Raw genomic sequence first — 18,500 nt, 5'->3', positions numbered from 1 at the left:
AGCGGCAATAATGTATAATAATATGTGTGTAATGTTAAAAAAGGGGTTAAAAATTCGATCAACTACCACGCATTGTATAATTTTCAGAAGCCGGGATAAGTCTGCGGTCGATTCTGACGGCAAATGAAGTTGTAATGAAGACGAATAAGATATAATATACTGATTATCCATATAAAGCTGAGAGGGTTATCATTAGATTTCGTCAAACCATTTGGTTCATTGTGTACACTAACTGATTGGCTGTGTAATTTATATCATTTTTATATGTGCACAATTAATTACAAAACATTGAATACATTAGGAAATTACAATCACCTCATTATTTTGATTAATTTATAAATGTACAAATTTTTAATTAATTCTTATAATTAAAAAATTAATAAAAAAAGAGTCTTGAAATATTATTATTTTTTGTAATGATTATTGATAACTGATGGATTTTGGAGATGGGAGCATAGTGAAATTTGTTTACAAAATCTATATTTTAGATTTGTTTTGCGCATCACATTATTTTAATGATACATATCGTGATCAATGGCCCCCTAGCTATTCCACTAGAGTTATCAGTCAATAATTTCTACTAATTATTATATTAACTATTACTACTATCAATAAGTTGAACATTAAGATAAAATGAAGAAATTAATTATAAATACTTTTGTTTATTCTATTTTGTTATTATTATTATTATCTTAAGTATTTTTCTTTTTTTAGATAAGTGCAGTTTTAGTATGTTTAAAAATTAATTATCAACTTTATTTATTTTATTTTGGATACATTTATATACTTAAAAATTGATAAATGCTTTACACTAAGTAGAATAATATTCAAAATGTTGTCGATTACACCAAGTTCTTTTTGTCATAAAAATTTAAAAATGCATATTATTTCATGCTTGCATAGCTACGCTGGAAATGACATTAGAAATTGTTTGACAAAAAATATCTGTTTACCATATTAATGAGTTTTTAATCTTATGAGTAATTTTTCAAACTCTCTTTCTCGTCATAATATACTTTTATTTTAATAAAAAAAGTGATTAATATTTTAGAAGAAATCATAACAACTCCTCGGTAATAACTTGACTGAATATATATCTAAGAAAATGTTATTTCAAAACTTTTTTAACAATCATTTTAATGAAACCAGAATTTTATTATTATTATAATTACTGTTTTAAAAAACAAAATGCGTTTTTTTTATTACTTCCATTGTAATATACAAAGCTTAACTGTTTTGAAGTAATTTATAAAAAAAAATAGCTGTTAATAACGCGAAACACAATATTCTAACGTTATTCACATGAAATGCGCCAAGAGATATATTTATCAAGCTCTTTATGTTTCTTAACCAACTCGTGAAGAGTCCATTTTGCAGCACTCACGATTGTATTTCAATGTGTTTGTGATAACATTGTCATCATCAAATGCCGCACATCCCGACACTTGCTTTCGGACCATAAAACCCTAAAGTGTTTTTTTTTGCTCACTTAATGGTCGACCGCGTGTAAACCGATCTTGTTGGCATATCTTTACGTATACCAGTCACCCGGGGGAGATTTCAAAACACATGACGCGCATGCATGATTTATTTAAGATTACTTTTCGCTATTATTATGAAATAATAAAAAAAAAAAAACCAAACAATAGTCTCGAAATATGATATTACTAACTTTTGAATTTTTTAGATCATCCGGACATAACGCTTGTGTGCCCACATCGGATATACGTGCCATTAGAAATAATGAATTAAGTCCTTAGATAGAATCCGCAATGAAGAAGTAACATTATTCATCGAACATTACTATCTGGAAATTTAAAATTGTAGTCTAAATAATTATTATTCTATTTTAATAATTCATTTAAAACTCATATTTTCATAAACAAGTCGTCTGTTTCAATTGTCTTTCAACTGTTTCAAAAAGTCAGTGTGACAATTAAATTTAAAAATTTTGCAATAAAACAAAAATTATAATTCCACATTTTTAATTAGCAGATTACAAAATAATGCTCTAACTGAATTAATTGACTTGTTTTTCTTAATGTTAATTTCATAATAATAAATTTATCATGGCGGTACTTTTAATTAACAGAAAGCAAAAATCAGCGAAATTCTCCTGTGAGTGTAATTAAATATTTGAAATATATATTTTCACTTAAATTCAGTACTAGACTATGTATGCATTTTTTCAATTTATAATTTTCCCAAAATTTATTAGTATTAATCAAATTTTAAGCAGTCGCAGATTCAGAAGAAATTTTTGAACGGGCCATTTAACTATTTCTGTTAAAGTGAGAGCTATTTTCTAGCTTTTTATATATTAATAGAAGACTTTTTTTTTTGAAGAAAAAAAATTATAATTTTGGGGTCATTGCTTCTATGGATCCCTTTGTATCTGCTCCTGGTTCCAACTAACTCAGGGTTTTATACCCAAGAAAACCATCTTATAAAAAACAATACTAAAAAGCATGATCAATGCTAACAGAATTAAACTGTGTCAAAAATAAATTATGTTTTGCTTTAAGTCTGAGAATAATGCCAAAAAAATGTTATACATATATAATTTTCCAATATTACAACAACATTTGTCAAGTTTATACGGATGATTGAATATTATGCTGTAAATTCGGATTCGCGTTGGTTATAACAGAGAAGAAATATATTACCAAAAAGAATTGGCTGTATTTGCCCAGAGATATTGCTTTTTGATTCCGGAAACCGTGTGTGTATTTCTATGAATGCGCTTGTATATATCATAGCGATTGTATCGATAAACAATTCAGTTGGTAGGAAATGCGGAGAGGGAATCGTTTTACAGAGCTTCGAGGCATGTATAATGTATATATACAACTCACAGGTTTGGTTCAGGTGAAGAACGAGGGAAACGTTATAATGGGCTGTTTCCCGAATCCCTTCCTATAAATTTCCTGAACCTTTTCAATTTCTTTTCTGTGGTCGGTGCATTTAACCTAAACATAATCGCGAATATAGAATATAATATTATAAAGCTATTTCTTATATATATCTTTGCTTTAATAAATATTACTAGTCTATATATTTTTTGTATCCGATAGAAATATTGTACCTATGAAAATGTGTTACGCTTTAGTATTTTTAACTTACAAAATCTATTCAACACACATGATTTATTACCTTCTTAAATATTTTAATTGTTTTATTTGAAATACTAAAACGTATAATATATGCAAAAATAAAGCGAAAATGCTGGGACTGCTGAAACTATGTTACGCTCTCAACACATTAGAGTAAATAATCATTTTATTATTATTATTAATGTATTATTTAATATTAATATCATTTTTCATCAAATGAAAAAGTAATTTTCTTATTTATAGTAAATTAGGATGGAGGTGCTCCAGCACATCTAACAATGATGCTAGTTACGTCCATAAATATATGTTTCAGTATTTTAAATAATAATTTAAAGCATTCTATGATTTTAATAACTATCTAATACAAAAAATATTTCATTTAAATACATATATTAGAACAATTTACGGTTGCCCATAATAATTGATTTTCAATAATTTTTCTCAATCAAACAAAAATAATATGAAAAATGTTTGCTTAAGAAGTGTTAGTCACTAAGAATTTGGAATTGGGCAACATTGCCTCAAAACTCATTAGAAATATTTTATTTTTCGTTACTTTAAAAAATTAAATTTGATTACATTTAAAACTATTTACATTTATAAATAAAGGTCAAAAATTACTAGTGCTATTGGAAAGCGTATATTCTAATTAATAACATCTCAATTTTTATTTAATCTTTTAAAAAATACATATTATTTTAAATCAACATGTGCGCCAAGGTACTACTTAAATACAAGTTTAGATAATAAATTAAACACTTAAAAATTTAAATGATATTTTATAAATCCCGTAACATCGTTAAACGATTACCCATTAAAAAATGTTATTAGATCTAGAATGAAAAAACCTTAAAAGCAAAATTCTACAGAAAATCCCATATTCGTTTTTTTTATTTTATGAACTTAATGTACTTCTACCTTTTTCATCTCTGGCGTGAAGGACAAGTATAAATAATGTACAGGCAAAAGTTAAAACGTATTTTATGAATATTGTATGAGCAAAGGGCGGCCAAATTTAATCTACTAACGGGTGACAAATTTATGATCCTCAGGCACACACCGTAATGTAACATTATTACTCCGTATGAACAATGTAAGACATTACATTTTGCAATAGGCTCTTAACAATGAAATTACACGTTGGTTATAAAGTAGTAAATTTGTGGAACTAATCATGTTAGTGGCTACATAATTAATCATAAAATATTAAACATTACATAAAAACAGTGAGGTGTTACTCAAAAACCAAGCATACACGTCCGAAAAAATTAGACTCTGGTAACTATTAAATTAAAAACATTATTAAACCAACAACGCATAATAAAACAATGTTTGTGTGAAAATGCATATAATTTACTTGTTGAGAAGCAGTCTAAGGTAATACGCTGAGCAGTCTTTGATAACGAGAAAACAAATCGGATTAACTACGAAAAGGGGCTTGGAAGACCAATTTTCCAGATTGTAAAAAGTTAGTCGACTGTAGCCCAGAGGGACGACTAATGATATTGTCAATCCAATACCAACCAACAAATGATTGACGGCGTTTTAATTTTTTCGGTAGCAGTACTAATACAACTCTGAGGTCGTTTACCTTATTGATAAGTATTTAAGATTACTGTCAGTGAAAACGTGATGACAATTTTTCAACAAGAAAAGTATATACAATATATGATTTGAATGAACTTTGTGCAACATTTAAACGAAACTTCTTGGCGACGTCTTAAGATAATAATTGAAAAATAACTTCCGACTTAATAATATATTATTTTCAATATAATTTTACTGGTACACTTGAATAATGTTTAAAACAAAAATGACAAGTAAAAATTTTATATGGATCAAATTTTTATTTAACATGTCATTCTGTGTTGCTTTAAATATTTTCTAATGATTTTTTTTATTTATCAGTTAGTTCGGAAGATGAATATTATTTGAAAATTATGTTTGTATCAAATATATCCCTAGAAATTTATAAAATGTTGTCATAATTTATTATAAAAAGCACAACAATGAAGTATCATTAGCTAAAATAGGTTTGCTGTCGGAATTTTACAACTCCTGTAATATTTTCTTGGTTGATAGGTTATTTTTTTTTATTTTTTTTGTTCTACTTCCTTCATATTTAGTAAGTTAATTGTTCTATGAAATTGTAAAAGCTATACTTATTTTGTATTTAAATTATTAATTATCTTTCATTGTTATTCTTTTATTATTCATAAAAAATTTCACTTACTCATTTGATCTTCTGAGTTTATTCGGGATAGCCATCTTCCTTTAACAGCTTGTTGAGCTACACCGCATAAGTTATCTACCGAAGAAAATCCAAAAAGCCTCGAACTCCATTCAAACATGTTGTCAGATCACTGAAAAAACTTAAAAAAATATATACATCAATTAGTAAATTACATGAATGTAAAGTAGGTATCATACATTTTCAAACATATAAATTTGTTGAGTTATAACTCAACAAATCTAAATTTGAAACTTTTTTTAAAAGGCTATATATGATCGCGTGTACATATGAATAAACATCTATATGTCTGATGATGAACTAAGTGTGAACTCGCAGTAGTTAGTCGTGGAAAGTCGTGTATTGTAGAAACGACATAAATCCAGAGCTTTCAAACGCGTTTATAAACTAAAAAGCAATGATTTATGTTTAAAGATCTTCTTTTGTTAGCAAAAGATTCACAAGCATAAATTTAGTAGGTAGTTCGTTTATTTAAAAGTTTAGCCATCTGGTAGCCGATTCTTGAAACAACAATAAATTTATATCGCGTTATTTTTTTTTGAGTGGGTAGCATAAGAATATATGGTTATAATTTCAATTAAAATAGAAACGATAACTCATTTTCCGATATTGTCAAAGTCGGCCAATATTCGATATCAGTTCATTCCGATTCATATCAGTACTTAGTATTCATTTTACACATTTTAGCTATCAACAATTAGATGACTATATTTTTAATATTGTATACTTATTCCAATTAAAATCTTAGCCGTTAAATATTAAAAAAAAATGTCAAATCCCTACAATTTATTTTAGAATTAACTGAAAGTTCTATCGGAAATACTACTCTTGTGAAATTGACATAAAAACTATGTGACGGGTAAGAAATTGAACAATAATGATTTGTAGTGCAACCAAAAATCACGAACCTCTGTATTTTACATACACCCCTTTAAATCCCGACTTGTGAATAAACCTGGCAAATTGGCAATGCGAAATGGCAACTTTGTGGTATTACCAAAAGGTAACCAGTACGATTCAATGTCACGGTTTCAGCGATTGTTATATTCCATTCACTTAGCGAGAGTAATTAAAACGCGTTGGTAGTCGGGATGAGCGATCGGCGTACAAACCACGAAGACGATGGGCGGGTGCCGAATTCGATACCCCTGGCTGGTAGCCTTTAATGGGGTTTGCCGCTAACCACGCCCACGGGGACTCGCGCGCGGTATTAGAACGGGACATGTACACACTGTTCGCTTATCAGTCCGCATTACAACGGGACGCACAGCATCCGCCGTTGGTGTCGCGAGCTCTTTCGTTTTTTTTGTTCCTAATTTCCGTATTACTCGGACAAGTAAAAACTAGCCGATTTATTTTTTATTCCCTTACGGACAGCAGCACATTTGATATTGTCAGAGTCACTCGACACGGATTGCGAGTCCATGTAAATCGCGGTCAATTAATTGGATTTGGAAAACGGGAAAAACAAATTTCAAACATTAAACCGTTTTTGAGCAAGGGTAAGTGAACCAACAATATTGATACCATTATAAATGTGTACAAATGATATATATTTTTTTAAATTTGTCCATTAAAAATTTATAACCAGACGATAATTCTAATGTTAGTTGTGTAAGTGATCGCGCTGTTATCGGAACAAATTCAATTGTCTAGTCATCGACAAATACACTCGTGGTGTATAATTAGATTACAAAAAGTTTTTAGTTTGTCGGATAAAACCGCTGGAAACATTTTGAAAACTTTTAATTTATGTTGCTAGCCGATCAAATTAATTGTCAAATTGAACTAATTAATTTAGAAACTATTTTTATTTCCATTGTCTTCTAATTATATTTATTCCATTTACTCCTCACAATGAGCTAGCTGATTAATTATTTTAACTTGACTATTAATTTGAAAATAATCATCTGGATAGTCAAGAAATATTATAGTTTACCGAAATACCGATTCAATATTAGTTATATTCACAATGTTTTCTACTAAATTCGACATTTTTTTGATATAAATCATACAACATACAGAATTTTTGTACTACCATTTTGTAGTATAAATATAATTTGTTGTACAGGCTTTATAAAATATTTCCCTTAAATATTGATTATATTAAATATTGTATCAATATTAATTATAATTAGTATTATAATTTTGTAAACACTTGAAAAGTTAGCAATTCTATAACTTTCTTTTAGAAACTTAAAATTTTTTTTAATAACCTTGAAAGTGCTATTCACTTTAATTTTATTTATTGCGTAAAAAATGTTTAATTAATTAAAAATACATTCATTTGCTTTTAATGAAAACTTTAAATTATTATCAAAGAAGTTTCATTATTAATATTTTTAGTCTATATTAAAATTTACTTTTAAATACAATTTTTTTTTCAATGCAAATTTTTGATATTAAATTTTTATTACTTTTGACGTTGTTGGTCATTAAAATATATTAGTTAAATTATTAGCAAAAAAGATCGTGCTTAGTTTAATTGAATTAATCGCACTAAAAATATAATTAAAAATAAACTAGGAATGTCCCAATGAGAACCGAAGATCGTACCAATTGACTGTTTTCTGTGGCATATTTAGTGAAAAGTAGAACTTTACCTCTCCACTGGTAAATTTATGCAGCATAAAAAGTTATCATTTGAGAACTGACGAGAGAAAAAAATTGTCAATAATTTTCATAGCAATTTACACCCTTAAATTTTTATTTGCTTTCATTATGTTATGATTTTTTTAAAAACAACCCTGATATATCTGATATATGCTGATTGGTATCGCTAAAGGGATTTTAGAATGTAAAACAAATAAGAAATGGGTTTACCAAGAAAACGTTTGATACACTAAAAAATATTTTTTTATATAGAAGTAAAGTTTGGTTCATGTACACCTCCAATTTAAAATTATTCAATTTTTAATTTTTTTTAAATGTCTATAGATATTTTAATAAAATTTTTTATTCATAAGAATACATAAAATAGGTTCTTTTTACAATATGTCGTTATTTTCGAGTGTCCGTGTCATTAAATTATATCACTTAATGACATCGCATCGAAACGGAAGTCCTTTATTGGTAAATTTATTAATTTGTACAAGTTATTGTAAAAATATTTTTAAAAAAACACAAGTGAAAAAAATATGATTTTACACACTGTTTGTCATAAAAATCTTAATGCATTAAATAAATGTTTAGCTCGAAAGAAAAACATGTTTCTACTTTCTTAGATTATGGTAATTTTTGTTAAATTAAATTATAAATTGGTATTGTTGTTCGAATTGTTCGTATCAAATGTTAATATTATTATTTAAATGTGATTGCTGTCACCTTCTTATTTATAGATGACGACATATTTCAGAAAGATACCTAAAATGTTGTAAAACAATCAAACCTATTTTCTGTTTTAACTAGTGCGAGGTACGGAAAACTTTAAAGGTGTTTAAACCACTGATTTACTGAGGATAAGTTTATCACTATCATATTATAACTTGAGTATAAATTATATGAATATATTGCGAATTCTAAATCTTTATCACGTAAATTACCGTTGATTTGAGTATATTTTGTATCAGTATTAACTAAATTACACATTGACTTGTCAATTTCTGTCCTTTCCATTTTCATATATTACAAATTCAAATAGAATTGGAAAATATTTGTTTAAAAAAAATGTTTTGTCAGCAATGATTAAGTAGTAAACAAAATATCGATATCTGTATTGTGTTCCAATTTATAAATGACATACCAAATCACTATCTTATTCATTCTACAGTTCTGACAATATTTTTCAATAAAATTTTTTTCTTGCTAAAAAATCATTTATTTGTATCAAAGAAAAATAAAATAACATATAAAATAAATTTGAAGAAAAATCATCACTTTAAATAAATTATAGCGACATAAAATTATTTATTTATCCATAATTTTTTGTATTTTCGCATATAATATAACCAATTGATACACATCGTGTATTTTTAAATGCTGTTTGCTAGTGTATCAGTCTATAGTATGTGGTTTAATAATAATATTCCTGACATTTGCAAAGTGGAATTTTACTAATTTTAATTACTTTAACAATGTCTGACCAATTATAAACTGCGTGCACAATTGCAACTATAAATTAACAGCAATATAACTGACCGGGGGTAAGAAGAGTGGAATTATTACGTGTGTGTGTTTAGTTTTTTATTTTAAATTGCATAGACTCTGTGCGTGGTGGTCCTAAGTATTCGTACTTACGAGCAAAAACGGGAGGTAATAATGTGGTGGTATTATAAACACATCCAGAACGCAATAAAGGAGAAGGCATGCATTATGCGTGTAGTAATTGTAATATACGGGTGACGGGCTTCTATTAAGCCCCACATTATTACAAATAACAATTAACACTAGCCCTGTATGTCGTCGGTTAATTAGTCCATAAGGGAAACGATATAACAGACGTATAAATTGGCTTAATTAATTTAAATGGATCCGTCCTAATTAAGTGGAAAACAAATCGACACATTCAAGGCACGCACAAATTTTTTATATTGGAAATTGATTTAATAGTACTGAAGGACACCTCGATAAATGCTATGCGCAACATTGTATGGCGAAATCGTCGGATGCGTAAATAATACTGCAAATCACATAAAATTTTACAAATGTCCATGTGTCATATTATTAATAAGAGTCATCAGGCATTATAATTTATATGATCTCAGTCTATAGGGTAATTATAGTGCAGCATTTCATGTATTTATCTACATATTATTCGATCAACGAATGCAGCTAATCGTTTTCCGTCTGAACTACGCTTTTATTAATTCGAATTCAGATCACTTTTTAACGAGTGAAAATTTTGAAATTAACCTATTAAAACAGTGTGTCAATTATCGTCACTTAAAGTGGAATGGAAGGCACTTGTACACATTTATAAACACAGCAGCATCGTGCAACATAATAAAATATGCTAGTTTAAGACACCCGTCCACCGATATTCAATTAGTTTCAATTAATATTTTTATTATCAAAGTTAAAAACAAATATGATGTTTATTATGTCATTCGGCGAGTACTCGAAACTTATGGCTTAATGTCATAAGAGAAAATTGTGAATAAACTTAATTTAAAAACTAAAAGCGTACTAATCAAATACCATTTAAATTAACTTAACTTTTGCTCGAGTATAAAAACGTCGTTTATAAGAATATTAAAAAAGTTGTCGCTGATGAAATAAGAAATATAATTTTATATTATATCATAATTCCATGTACTAATAATATATACTTATTTGTAATTAAGTAAATAACTTTGGATTCAATATTTGACGTTAAAGCATTCGCTAATCTTCATTTATAAATCAACTTAGTTATTCTGTTAATTAATTTCGACAATATTTTAATTGCATAAAATATNTAAAGGTGTTTAAACCACTGATTTACTGAGGATAAGTTTATCACTATCATATTATAACTTGAGTATAAATTATATGAATATATTGCGAATTCTAAATCTTTATCACGTAAATTACCGTTGATTTGAGTATATTTTGTATCAGTATTAACTAAATTACACATTGACTTGTCAATTTCTGTCCTTTCCATTTTCATATATTACAAATTCAAATAGAATTGGAAAATATTTGTTTAAAAAAAATGTTTTGTCAGCAATGATTAAGTAGTAAACAAAATATCGATATCTGTATTGTGTTCCAATTTATAAATGACATACCAAATCACTATCTTATTCATTCTACAGTTCTGACAATATTTTTCAATAAAATTTTTTTCTTGCTAAAAAATCATTTATTTGTATCAAAGAAAAATAAAATAACATATAAAATAAATTTGAAGAAAAATCATCACTTTAAATAAATTATAGCGACATAAAATTATTTATTTATCCATAATTTTTTGTATTTTCGCATATAATATAACCAATTGATACACATCGTGTATTTTTAAATGCTGTTTGCTAGTGTATCAGTCTATAGTATGTGGTTTAATAATAATATTCCTGACATTTGCAAAGTGGAATTTTACTAATTTTAATTACTTTAACAATGTCTGACCAATTATAAACTGCGTGCACAATTGCAACTATAAATTAACAGCAATATAACTGACCGGGGGTAAGAAGAGTGGAATTATTACGTGTGTGTGTTTAGTTTTTTATTTTAAATTGCATAGACTCTGTGCGTGGTGGTCCTAAGTATTCGTACTTACGAGCAAAAACGGGAGGTAATAATGTGGTGGTATTATAAACACATCCAGAACGCAATAAAGGAGAAGGCATGCATTATGCGTGTAGTAATTGTAATATACGGGTGACGGGCTTCTATTAAGCCCCACATTATTACAAATAACAATTAACACTAGCCCTGTATGTCGTCGGTTAATTAGTCCATAAGGGAAACGATATAACAGACGTATAAATTGGCTTAATTAATTTAAATGGATCCGTCCTAATTAAGTGGAAAACAAATCGACACATTCAAGGCACGCACAAATTTTTTATATTGGAAATTGATTTAATAGTACTGAAGGACACCTCGATAAATACTATGCGCAACATTGTATGGCGAAATCGTCGGATGCGTAAATAATACTGCAAATCACATAAAATTTTACAAATGTCCATGTGTCATATTATTAATAAGAGTCATCAGGCATTATAATTTATATGATCTCAGTCTATAGGGTAATTATAGTGCAGCATTTCATGTATTTATCTACATATTATTCGATCAACGAATGCAGCTAATCGTTTTCCGTCTGAACTACGCTTTTATTAATTCGAATTCAGATCACTTTTTAACGAGTGAAAATTTTGAAATTAACCTATTAAAACAGTGTGTCAATTATCGTCACTTAAAGTGGAATGGAAGGCACTTGTACACATTTATAAACACAGCAGCATCGTGCAACATAATAAAATATGCTAGTTTAAGACACCCGTCCACCGATATTCAATTAGTTTCAATTAATATTTTTATTATCAAAGTTAAAAACAAATATGATGTTTATTATGTCATTCGGCGAGTACTCGAAACTTATGGCTTAATGTCATAAGAGAAAATTGTGAATAAATTTAATTTAAAAACTAAAAGGGTACTAATCAAATACCGTTTAAATTAACTTAACTTTTGCTCGAGTATAAAAACGTTTATAAGAATATTAAAAAAGTTGTCGCTGATGAAATAAGAAATATAATTTTATATTATATCATAATTCCATGTACTAATAATATATACTTATTTGTAATTAAGTAAATAACTTTGGATTCAATATTTGACGTTAAAGCATTCGCTAATCTTCATTTATAAATCAACTTAGTTATTCTGTTAATTAATTTCGACAATATTTTAATTGCATAAAATATAAAAGAATCGAGACGGCAATAATTAATTCAGCAATCATTACTGGATAAATAATTTTATTTGACTTTTTTTTGCGCAATAATAATCTTTTTAATTAATATTTTCAGGAGCAGCTGGTGGAATGTTTTGCTATCATTGCCCAGCGCCCCCTCTTCACCCAACACCATCTACACGGATACCTTCGATCGACTACCCGTTTTCCTCGTCGCACCCTTGTAAGTACCAATTTAAATAACGCCCTATAATGAAATAATACGAAAATTTTACAAAAACGCACAAGCAGACACCTAACAAATGGCTTCAATACCAAATGTGGGTGGAGCTAACCTGTAATATAGTAATTCAATGGGTGAACATGAAACCCCGTCGTGAATTAGGGTCGAAAATATACTTAATTCGAAGTGGGTGGACACGGGCAATTCGAATAAACTTTAACGCGTTAAAAAAAAATCCAATAATAATAATAAATAATTACCATTAAATACATAATTTATGGGTCATGAGATTTTTTAATATAAATTTTAAAAGCTTATTTTTATGAAACTCACAATTCACGAGTAGTGAGTTTGTAGTACTTGTAAAGTTATTCGAAAATATTTCACGTTATGAATAACAACAATAATGTTGCTACCAGTCAATTTTTCTAACAGTCACGCGTTTATAATTTAAAATCAGAGTCATCAATTATCAATCAAGATTAATTAGATAACATCGCTTTACATAAAATGTATACACAATTTATTATAAACTTGTAACATAATTTTCAAACGATTTAGACGTAAATATTATTTTACTAATTCCAATCCTTTCCTTAATTACTAACATGTTATTACCAGTTAATTGAATGAACTAACAATACATGTTAATAATATTTTTATCCGTATTGTCATACAACTAAAATTCGGAATCCAAGTGAATTGTTATTAAATCAAAGTTTTCCGTGCGATAATAATGATCCCACGACGCAGACATACGGATAGTATTCACAAACTTTACTGTAATCTTTTTGTATACTCGGAACGGTCTTAAATAAATGTACTACATCAGGACAATTTAATTCCGGAAATGAACATTTTTCCATGAATAATGAATCCGGATTATCCTCCATTACCGTACAACGTCCGTTGTGCCACCGCCCAATCGTTCTGCTGGTATTACACACAACAACAATAATAATAATAATAATAATAACAAGTCTTAATTCATTGTTTTTTAGGTTTAATGTGCGGTACGCGAATTGGTTAAAAATTTAAGTTTCAATTTCCGAAATCTTATATTCTCGGTATTTATAATTGTGCGCTATTGTCAGCCGTTGCTATCCACTCGCAGGCTTAACAAAAGTGTGCGTGCATAATATATGGCCGCCATAATATTATTACACACATTATCATCGACTTGGCATTGGCTGTGGTGAAATTCAGCGTCTTTGCCGTGTATTAACGTTATAATAACAATTCCGTTTAAGCTGATTTTGTTTGTACACGACATTCAAGCTACAGGTTTTAAAGCCGATTTGCGTGCACTTAAAAAATCTATAACCCTCAACTTTAAAATAATAATAAAATGCTTTTTAAATAAACCAAGTTTCGTTGGCGGCGGTCAGAGGTATAAAAAATCGGGTAACTCGATAGTATAATAAGTAAGTAGTAACCGTTATTATATTCTTTCGCGGTCCCTCGGGACAGGGTCCTGGCATAATGGACCGTGATGCGGCTAATCGTAATTGGTGCCCATCTGTCTGGGCTCGCAAACGACCACTGTGCAGTTAAGCAAAACTCGCTCAATTCGATTGACATTTCCTCGCCGAACAAAGTGTAACATAATTATTATCATTGATACTATTATTAACTGTAATAAGCACGTACTTCCAGGGGGGGGGGGTTACGAAAATTAGGTTAAGGTTTTTATTGCTTGCGCACGGTGATGGATCAAAAGAATTTTTAATTTTTCATCCGAATCGTTAAAACAATACTCATTGCCAATGAGAGCACATCGCAACATTCAACGGAATTCGATAAATTGTCAATGAATATCAATAATAATAATTATTCGATACAACTGTTGTAATCGTCGATCTTGCATCAATGCAACGCACGGTGCGATGAACCTCAATTAAACTCGCATTGTACTAGTAATTGGTTTTTTATATTTTTTTAAGGGCCGCGAAAAAGAAATTCGGAGATGAAATTACCACCTTATTTGATAGAGTCAGCGCAAACACTGTGCGTATCACAGTATTTGAATATCTAATGCGAGCACGTACTGACGATATTCGCTGGATTCCCAGGTGCAATACTAATTTCAATGTTTATCCCGATACCTGGCGTCCCGCGGTCTTATCGTCAAGAAATCATTATGGCTTGTAACGTCGTCGGCGACGAAGGGGACAGGGTGGAGCGTAGACTGCCGTATGAATATTTCAAAGGCGTAACTAACGAAAATTTCCATAATGTAATCTTGAAAGAAACCCGCCACCGCCGCCGCCGCCATTATCACCACCGTGTCGCTACCCTCCTCGGACCGTAATTAGGTTCATTCCGTCCTAATTAAATTCTGGATAGAATCCGTCCCGAAGTCCCTCGGGATTTCTCGGTCCTGTTCGGCGACGGTAACAGCGGCGGCGTCTTGTTCCTTGATTCACTTAGGACTTAAACGTTGTTAGGCGACGATAGCTGGCATGTATACTATCCCTGTACTCGTCGCCTCCCCCTATAGCCAATCCTCATGCAGACACTCTCTTCATGCCTGGCCGTGCGTCTCTAACTGTGTTTTCAGTTTTACATCATCAGTCACGTATATCGTTGTACAAAGGAATCCGGGAGGGAATGAGGGGGTTCATTGATTTACTACCTAACTAATGTTTTTGTGAGCCCTCGTCGCTATTTGTAAATTGCAGAAGAGTAAATTACGTCCGGTCATTCGTTTCCGCCTTTGGGATAAAATAATTAAAGTCAATTTAGTTAACTGTACCTCTGCAAAATGTATAATTACTGATTCCCCGAAACGGCCAATAACACCTGTGTCTGTCAATTTAATATCATTAATACTTGATCAAATAATCAAAAGATTATTAATTTTTATTTTAAATTTTCGTTAGTCCAATACAAAAAGCTAATAAAGTTACATCAATGAATAAATCCATATTGGTTTCCATCAATCTTTTTTTAAATTGATCACCATATATTTAAATAATTTATTCATTTTAATATCAGGGGCGCTATTAAATTTTTTTTTGATACGCATACATATCGTGGAGACTACTATGTCGGGTAAGACGGGGAAAGGTACTTACCTCTTATTTGAGGGTCGAAGTTCTGAGGCAGGATAGACTGTACCGTAGGGGCTAAATTGATAACACAGAATTTGAGGGGTACGTATACTCAGCGACACGCAAATGACGCCCCTGTTTAATATTATAGTTTTAAGACAAATCAAAAATGGATCTGACGATCTCTACAGTCTACTAGCTCTATAAAACATAATGTTTGCCACTTATTCAATTATGTTAATCCGTTTATATTCAATTGATACTTCGAATAGGGAGAAAAACAGGTTTATAAAATTGTGCCTGTTATAATATAATAAACCTTTGTAATACAACGTTTGTATTATGTTACAGATACTAGCTACTCGTATCATCCAGCCATCCATGACGATTCATTTGTTAGGCGCAAACAGAGGAGAAATCGAACTACATTTACTTTACAACAAGTATGTGTTAAAAATAGATACTTACGAACAAATTGCATTATAAAAGAACTTAGTAAAATCAACAAACTTTTTGTTAATATACAGTCGTCGATTATTTTTTTTGTTAGAAAAATAAAAAATTATCAAACAAACAGTTTTGTTCGAGTAATAAAATAAGACTGATTTTAATATCAAAAAATTATCGGATGTAATTTTTTTCTAGTATCTCTCCAGCTTAAAATGTATTAATAACTTCGTTTATATAGATTGTAAATTAATGTGTTTTTATGTCACGAACGATATTTAATCCTTTTGTTTTAGAAGGTCTTGTTTTTGTCAACACAAAATAACGTTTAATTTAGTCGCTATAAATTATGAAAGTTGAGAAAAATTTAGACTATTATGCCCCACAACGATATAAACTCTGTGTACTTTAAATTGGCTCGTACAAATGAGTTGATTAAATTAATTAAATAATCGAGTAGCCCACTAATTCAATTATTGCTAATTACTTTTCAGCTCGAGGAACTGGAGACGGCTTTTGCTCAAACGCATTATCCTGACGTGTTCACCAGAGAGGACTTGGCGGCTAAAATTCAATTGACTGAGGCCCGTGTTCAGGTACTTACACATAATGTAATGAATTAGCATGAGATATTTTCGGTATAAAACATGATATTTCTTATTGGATTAGACCACGCCAAGTAAAATATTATCGTTGTAATATTTCATAAAATTGAAACAAATTATATGTAACAATTATTGCTTCAGTCAGCAGTTGAGGAATTGTGCATGGAAATTTTAAAGTCTTGTCTTTTAATCTTCTAAAGTAATCTGAACACTTAAGTTTATATAAGCTGTAGATAAAATTAATTAGAAACTCTTATAATGTATTTTAAATAATTTAATTATTAATAACTGAATACTTCTTTATTCTTTGATTATAAAAGGCTAACGTCATTACTGAAAATAAAATTCACTATAGTGATTTTTTTCTCAAAATTATATTTATTGATGAATTAGTAATTTTAAAACCATGAAAAAAAAAGCTAACATTTTGGAAACTTGGTCAGTGTCATATTTTTTTTTATAAAACCTAACTGAAGTCTTAACCCTTTTTGCCAATATATGTAGTCATTATAATTTAAGCAGTGACTTATAATAATTTTTCTCTATACATTTGAACAAAATTATTTTTTTAAAAACATAGTACCACTCACGCAAACATTTTTAAATACAATATAAAAATTGTATTTTAATGTTTATTTGTGTAATTTAATTTTTAATTACCTAATAATGGAGACCCTATTCCAAATTAGCCACCTAAATAATGTGTTCAGTTATAATTTTTGTTTACACTCCACTGGATAGATTAAGTTTGTCTATAGGGTCTAACGATAGCTAGGTCAGGTGGGCTTATACTATGGGGGCTAAGATTATTAGATGAATTTTTATAAACTTTTCTGTTTTCCTGACAATTCTATAATTTTAAAAATATCAAGTTTATTTCTAGATCCAGTGTCGGGTCCGAAATTTAATGTGAAATCCTTGGTTAGAAATGATCTTGATTCACGTCTGATAAGTACTTTAACTTTAATAATATTTATTATACAGAATTTCACGAATATTCTATGAAATGTGGTAAAATCTCTTTTCCCTTTGAAGCATAGTGTATTCCAAAAACTAAATGCATATTAGCTTCTTGTCATTTTTACAAATGCTGCATTACTTTTGCTGTTTTAATTCGATAAAACAGTTAATCTATAATATGTATAATCATTTTACCCTCTACTCTTACAATGTTGTTTTTCCGCAGACATCACACTACCACTGCCGCCATAAGACAGTTTGGTTGTCTTAGCAACGCGTCAACGTTTGGCCGCCATTGAATACACTTAGGGGTTAACTTAATAAAATCACTGATGTAAAAATAATTTGTCAAACTTCAACCTTTACTACTTTATATACATATTACTTTTGTATAAAACTATAATACTTTAAATGGAGTTTCGAGACGACCTTTACTATACTTCGATACACCTTTAAATTAATAAATAACGTCAAATTTTTTTAGATAAATAAAAAAG

General features: G+C 29.3%; 2 protein-coding genes across 2 annotated transcripts in view; one reads left to right on the top strand and one right to left on the bottom strand.

Moving 5' to 3' along the window:
* Positions 1–5,451, bottom strand: part of LOC126896143 (cGMP-dependent protein kinase, isozyme 2 forms cD4/T1/T3A/T3B) — a 79,495-nt gene extending 74,044 nt beyond the window's left edge. Inside the window, exon 1 of the mRNA XM_050668644.1 lies at positions 5,347–5,451. Within this exon, the coding sequence (XP_050524601.1) occupies positions 5,347–5,350 (4 nt within the window). The 5' untranslated portion in view covers positions 5,351–5,451. The remainder of the gene's footprint in view (positions 1–5,346) is intronic.
* Positions 5,452–6,617: 1,166 nt separating this feature from the next.
* The window catches only part of LOC126896156 (homeobox protein ceh-37), a 29,878-nt gene continuing 17,995 nt past the window's right edge, over positions 6,618–18,500 (top strand). The window contains exons 1-4 of the mRNA XM_050668668.1: positions 6,618–6,866; positions 12,831–12,938; positions 16,343–16,434; positions 16,933–17,034. Coding sequence (XP_050524625.1) covers positions 12,845–12,938; positions 16,343–16,434; positions 16,933–17,034 — 288 coding nt within the window. The 5' untranslated portion in view covers positions 6,618–6,866; positions 12,831–12,844. The remainder of the gene's footprint in view (positions 6,867–12,830; positions 12,939–16,342; positions 16,435–16,932; positions 17,035–18,500) is intronic.

Source organism: Daktulosphaira vitifoliae, unplaced genomic scaffold, assembly GCF_025091365.1.
Source record: "Daktulosphaira vitifoliae isolate Bord-2020 unplaced genomic scaffold, ASM2509136v1 Scaffold_1, whole genome shotgun sequence".
Lineage (NCBI taxonomy): Eukaryota > Metazoa > Arthropoda > Insecta > Hemiptera > Phylloxeridae > Daktulosphaira > Daktulosphaira vitifoliae.
The sequence above is the reverse complement of the archived record's forward strand: the minus strand, read 5'-3'. Positions and strand labels throughout refer to the sequence as shown.